Below are 6,802 nucleotides of genomic sequence, written 5' to 3'. Positions count from 1 at the left end.
ACTCAGGTCCTCTGAAAGAACAGTATATGTTCTTAACAGCCAAGTCATCTCTCCAGTCCCTAAAATTATATTTTTAAAACAGTTAAATTGTTGCTTTGTTTGGAAGAAGGGCCTGGTGAGCTCCTTACTTCTCCATTCTCAAGTTCTGCCCTCCAATTTATTTTCTAATGTAATTTCTCAGTGGAAATGTGGTGCAGCATAAGGAAGAACTGACTATCAGGAATCAGCGTGGCCTCCGGCAATCTCAATGGTTTCTCTTGAAGTTCAGCTTTCTCATTTGTAGAATGAAAAAAATCTTATTAAATGACCTCTAAATCCCTTCCAACCCTAAATTCCTATGATTTTATGAACCAGAAACAGAATAAAGACACTAGTGAGCAATGTTTTTACTGTGGCTATATGAGTGCATGAAATATGAAAAAAAACTATAGTTTTAGCAAAAACTCCAATATGCTTTTAATTAGAACACTCAATTCATTTCCAACTCTACATAGCTAATCAAAATGCCAGTTTAGTGAGTGTTTTGAAGACAAGATATTTCTCTATCCAAAGGTTTCCTTCCTCAACATTATAACTTAGGAACTGGCGACAAGTGAGAAAGTAGGGCCCTTTCACTGGTTTGCTATCAAAAATATGTGGGTTAATGCAAAACAAAAATACTGTAATTTGCTACTATTTTACCAACATTATGAGCTCTACAAATATTTTCTTCTGAAACAATGCCAAGTTTCCACCTTCTGCCTAAGGCTGGAAGGCCACATTCCCAGAGTGTCTATTAATTATGTGTTTATTTTGAGTGTGTAACAAGACATCAGTTTTCACTAAACCCTGCAAAAAAGAGTTGTTTCAAACAGACACTCATTTCTAGGCACAAAAATGTTTATTCAGTAATGATTAGCCACGGACATTTCTATAAACAAGAGAACTGTGGTTAAGGGCTTCTTTCATTGAGCTCTTTTGTCTTAACCAGTTTTACCCGGCTCATTTTACTCAACATTTTGATTTACCTTACAGTACATTTCAAATCAATATACTCAGAGAATGGAAAAGACAGGACTTTTCTATAATTGGAAACAAACTGCAATTACAAACATATTCAACTGCTAATTTACAACATAATACCCTATAATCAAGTTACAAGAGAATTATGAATATACACTAGAGAAAATTGATACTCAGTGACATATTTGGCAGGTAGGAAGGATAGAAGATGGCTGTATGAAAAAAGCAATCTAGGAGCATAGAATCATACAGTTTTTGAATACCTGGCCTTTAAAGCCAAACATTTTTCTTTTTAAAAAAGTAGCCATCCTCATGAAATGAGACTTATCAACATTGACAGGAAAGACAAAAATTAATCTTAAGGTATACAAAAGGTGCAAATCCCTGCAGAGGAAAAGTCAATGCATATCTCAAGCTTCTTCATGTACAAATGTGAGGGTTTCTTTCTGAGTATCACAAGTGACCCTGACTTGAGCTGTTAAAAAAATTTGTAAATGAGGCCATCTGCTCACCACGATAGTTCTATGTTAAAAACCTTACTTCAGTAAGGCATCTGGCCCAGTTTTTATGATCCTAAATTACCTTGGTTTCAAGCTCATTTTTATAAACTGGGATTTCCTTAAGAAAGTAAAAATTTTCAGTTTTCAAAATAAAGAGATAAGAAGTAAACCCCTATCATATTGCTTCATTTTCACAGCTCAGTTCTAAATCTACACTTATTCATCCCAATATGTTAAAAACATCACTGCAACACTGACTTAAAATTTTACACACATTGTCCTTTTGTTTAAGTATGTGGTGTTGTAATGTAAAATTAGTATATTATAATTAAATGCCCTTTTCTTGGCATTTCTTATGACTGAGTCATCCTAGGAAGGTTTCTTTCATTGTAATCTGTCTATAATTTCCCTTTAGAGAACCACCTAATTATGACGTGGTTTTAAGAGAGACATCTTTAAGACTTAAGGTTTCTCCACTAACTGTGTTTTTCAGGTAATTTAAGTTTTGGTTAGCTGAAAACACAGGTTAATAACCACAGTGGCCTAGGGACCATCTACAATCATATGAAAGGAAAATAGTTCCCAAATCTCTTAGTGGGGGTAAATTAATCCCTACCCTGAAAATATTCCTACTTTTTTAAACTAAATGTTCCCCATATAACAAAATAACTTGCTTTGAAAACTGCTCTTCACACTTCAAAAGGAATTATTACTAATGACTATTTCATTCACATATGCTTACCCATGTACCTAAGCTCAATTTCCAACAGCATCACTGGATATATAAGTAACAGAGAAGCAAAATTTCCATCTAGAGTCTAATTACATTTCCAATAATGTAGCTGATTTACTGAAAGGAAATGCTTTTTCCCTTGAGAACAGCAACAATATGTCTTTTAGAGTAAGAAATATCAACGAAACAAAATTTATTTTTCACTTCATGAAACATCGCAGCATTAACTTCAGCTTTAAAAGCAAGATCCTGCATGGCTTACTTTGGTATGAAAGACTAACTCTGAAATACTGGCCCAAGATTATCAAATTATCTTTATATAACAAAAGATATTTATTCACAATTGCCAACAATACAAATCAAAAAATATTAATATCTCTCATACTAAATTATCATTTAAAAAGCATTAAAACCACAAAGCAATAAGCAATTTAGAATCGTTCCTGAGAAATAAAACCACATTACAGAAGATTATGTGGTCATTCTTGATACATATAAGTTTTTAAAATTGAATGAGCACTATCAAACAAATTAAATTGAAACTGAAATGAGAGGAACTTTTCATTTTCTTTTTTAGTTTTAAGAGATAGGGTCTCACTATATTGACAAGGCTACTCTTGAATTTTTGGGCTTATCCTCCCAAGTGCTGAGGCTATAGGTCTGGGTGCAAGGAAAACAATGTTTTAAGTGAACATATGCCATCATTTTATTAATTATTTCTAGCAAGTAAAACCTTTTTTTTCTATTTTTTTTCCAAGTAAAACTTGATTATATTGCTTAGACTCCTTTTTAAGTTGACACTGATTTATATACCTGTACAAGCACGCACACACATATGTGGATGCACGATATCCTCTATGTATAATTTCAGATAGTAAAAGAAGTGCATTTAAGATGAAATAGGAAAGGGTATTAACTTCCTAGGCTATTGAGATTACTCCCAATATAGTAAGTCTCAAATGATTTCCATCCAGGTTTGTGAGTCTTTAAAGAAAAATGCATAAATTTTGGTCCAAAACAAAAGCAACGACTCACTTTCATGGAAAAATAAAATTCAAACAAGTGTTACAATTGTGGATAAAGACAATATTCTACACATCAACATGAGAATAAAAAGGGCGTAAATGGAAATGGTTTAAAAGCTGTAAGCATAGGTATCTAAAACATCCAAAGCATGCGTATTTTTGGCAAGTTCTAACTTTAACTGTGTTTCTAAACTAATTTTCACATCAAGGAAATATTCAGTTGGAGGGTAGAGAGAGGAGAAACAAACCTACACTGTTCTTTTTCCTTGTTTAATTTTAAGTAAAAGACACTCTCCCTACAATTTCTTAGCACAGAGGCGGCTCTAAAAACAACATAAATTTGGAAATCAATTGATTCTTCTGGTTAGGGGTATTAGATGGATATCAGACTTCAAACAGGGTTAAGTCAAATTGCAACAACTTGGCAGTAACAAATAATTTGGAGATAATTACCGATGCCACATTCAACAGATTGTGAAACCTAACCCTCTTTAAATAAATCTTATTTAAAGGGATTAAGGAAAATGGGAATGCATGATTTTTGTTTTAATTCAACAGTTCTGCTTCAGTGCAAATGTGTATGTATTCCAAAGTGAAACAAGACAAAACAAACAGAAAAGAACGTGTCTCATGTGACTTAGCAGGAACAGTTTCCACAGCCTTTCACACTATTGACAATTTCTTCTTGTAGTTTCTTCCTTTCCTCTTCCTTAGAGATACTTTCTTTCCTTGAATCCCATTTGAGGTTATCATGGTTCTGCAAACGGCTGCTCTGGGTATTCCACATATCTGAATAGATACTTCCAGAATTAGCAAGCAAACCATAGTGGGTACCACGCTCAGCAACCTTCCCCTAAAAAGTAAACACAAGGTAAACATGGAGCAAGATTATGTTAACTGGCAGAATACCTCAAAATACAATAATTTTTACATAAATATTTTAAAAGACATGCATTCATTAAAATATCTCTCCTAGTTCCTCATGCACCAGTGGGAAAAACTGAGGTAGGAATGCTTCTTCACTATTGAGCTACTCAGTCCAAAGAAACAAGGCCTAGGACATTCCCAATACAATAGACACCACTTTAGTTTAAAAAATATAAAGGTCCTCTTCTTCCCTGGGCCTGTACAACCCACCAGCCACTCTCCAGGTAAGTCAATTGCACCCTCCACACCTTGACTCCCCCAGCTTCATTCATCCTCCCATCTCCCTGCCCCTTTCTCCTCCTAGCCTGGGTCCTGTCTCATTCCTTGTCTTGGCGCCCCAGACGCGGGGGAACAACCACTGCTTCCTGATCCTTTGCATCCAGACCAACCCAGTTCCTTCTAGAGGTCTCCAAGAGCCCTCTGGGGCTGGTCCCACCCTCATATCCCTCTGTTTCCCTGGGCCTGCACAACCCGCAGGCCTATTTCCTAGACCCCGGGGTGGACCTCTCGGCCTGTGGCCACCATTGCTTCCTGATCCTTGCATCCAGGTGGACCCAGTTCCTTTTTCAGGTCCCCAGGAGCACTCTGGGCCTGGTCCTGCCCTCACCTCCCTCTGCTTCCCTGGGCTGCACAACCCACCAGCCTCTTTCCTGGATGCCAGGGCTGACCTGTTGGCTTCTTGATCCTTTGCATCCAGACCAACCCAAGTCCTCAGTGCAGTCCCCAGTAGCACCTGGGGCCTCTTCCCGCCCCCATCTCTCTTTGCATCTCTGAGTGTCACGTCTACCAGCTACCTAAGACCAGTATCTTTCTGGGGCCTGGCTCCCAGGCCAGTCCAACCCCCAAATTCCTGAGGCCAAAATTTTCCTGGAGGGATCCAGACATTAGGAGAAAGCCTGAGAACATCTGATCCTCATCTGGCTTGGGCCTCTCCTGAAGACAAAAGCAATCTGGCAACTCCAAATAAACACCAAAAGGGAGAACCAGAAGCTTAGAAAAACCAGCTTTTCATACCCCAAAAGTAAACCACAAAGGCACATAAAGTTTGCAAAAAGAAGCAGACCTAAACTTGAAGACTTGAGACTCACACAAGAATCAGAAACTACAAAAGAAATTCACATGTCAAAAATCACAGAGGAAAAAATAACATGAAAAACCAAAATAACATATCCCCACAAAATACCAATACTGCTCTAGAGGAGTAGAATAAGAACCCCTTACACATAATGCAGGACATGGAACTCAAAAGAAAATTATAAACATGATAAAAAAATTCAGTGAATTTAAAGAACACACAAACAAAGAAATCAAAGAACTGAAGGAAGATGGGGATAAACTTCTGAATGAATTCAGAAAAGAGCTAGAAATATTGACTACTCAGGCTGAAATGAAGAGGGAAGTGAAACACTCAGTAAGCCAATTAGAAATGAAAGGAGAAAGACTCACCAATACGATGGCCGAAATGGAAAACAGAGTATCAAGACTCGAAGATAAACTTGACGAACTACACCAATCAAGCAAGATTATGAAGAATTTAAGAAAGCACAAGAATAGAACATGCAGGAACTGTGTGACACCATAAAAAAGACCAAACTTACAAATCATAGGCATACAGGAAGGAGAAGAATCCCAAGATAATGGCATGGACCAGATCTTCAACAGAATCGTGAAAGAAAATTTCCCAAAATTAAAGAAAGACAGACCCATACAAATACAAGAAGCATATAGAACACCAAACAGACAGGACCAGAAAAGAAACTCTCCACGGCACATCATAGTAAAAACACTATGCATACAGAACAAAGAGACAATACTGAAAGCTGCAAAAGAGAAACAACAATTCACATATAAAGGAAAACCCATTAGGATTACAGCTGACTTTTCAGTGCAAACGATGAAAGCCAGAAGAGCCTGGACCAAAGTATTCCCAGTCTGAAATGACCACAGATGCCAACCCAGATTACTATACCCAGCCTAAATGCCTATTATAATCGAAGGGAAAAGAAAAATCTTCCATGACATAAATGGGGTGAAGAAATTCAGGTCCACAATCGGAGAGTTTAGAAGCAATAGAAAGAGCTGAAGAAAGGAATGACTATACCCAAGGGATTGCAGAAAGAAATTCAATGAACATATAACTGTGGAAAAGTACAGCTATATCAAGAATGTAAACAGAAATAAAAATGGCAGGATTCAATACACATCTTTCATTAATAACTTTAAATATTAATGGATTGAACGCCCCAGTCAAAAGACACAGACTAGGTGAATGGATTAGGAAACAAAACCCATCTTTTCATTGTCTGCAAGAAACCCATCTCACTTTCAAGGACAGGCACTATCTTAAGGTGAGAGGATGGAAAAAAATATACCAAGAGAATGGGACTAAGAAAAAATCAGGCATTGCAATTCTAATATTTGACAAAATAGACTTTAAACTAAAACTAATCAGAAGAGATAAAGAGGGCCACTTCATTCTGATCAAAGGAACAATAAATCGAGAAGATATTACAATCATGAACATATATTCACTAAACTCTGGTGCACCCAACTTCATAAAAACAATACTACAGGACTTTAAGACCCAAATTAACCCCAACTCATTAATAGTAGGG

The 6,802-nt window shown here is 36.8% G+C and overlaps 1 protein-coding gene across 8 annotated transcripts in view; it reads right to left on the bottom strand.

Moving 5' to 3' along the window:
- Positions 1–867: 867 nt before the first annotated feature.
- The window catches only part of Abcb7 (ATP binding cassette subfamily B member 7), a 155,323-nt gene continuing 149,388 nt past the window's right edge, over positions 868–6,802 (bottom strand). For 7 of the 8 annotated variants that reach the window (XM_029565687.1, XM_029565689.1, XM_008837678.3 and 4 more), the window contains one exon: positions 868–4,113. In XM_029565687.1, the coding sequence (XP_029421547.1) occupies positions 3,898–4,113 (216 nt within the window). In that variant the 3' untranslated portion in view covers positions 868–3,897. The remainder of the gene's footprint in view (positions 4,114–6,802) is intronic. The other variant, XM_008837681.2, reaches the window with a different exon arrangement.

Source organism: Nannospalax galili, unplaced genomic scaffold, assembly GCF_000622305.1.
Source record: "Nannospalax galili isolate Female #2095 unplaced genomic scaffold, S.galili_v1.0 scaffold238, whole genome shotgun sequence".
Classification (NCBI taxonomy): Eukaryota; Metazoa; Chordata; class Mammalia; order Rodentia; family Spalacidae; genus Nannospalax; species Nannospalax galili.
Note: the sequence above shows the minus strand (reverse complement) of the source record. Positions and strands in the feature narration are given on the sequence as shown.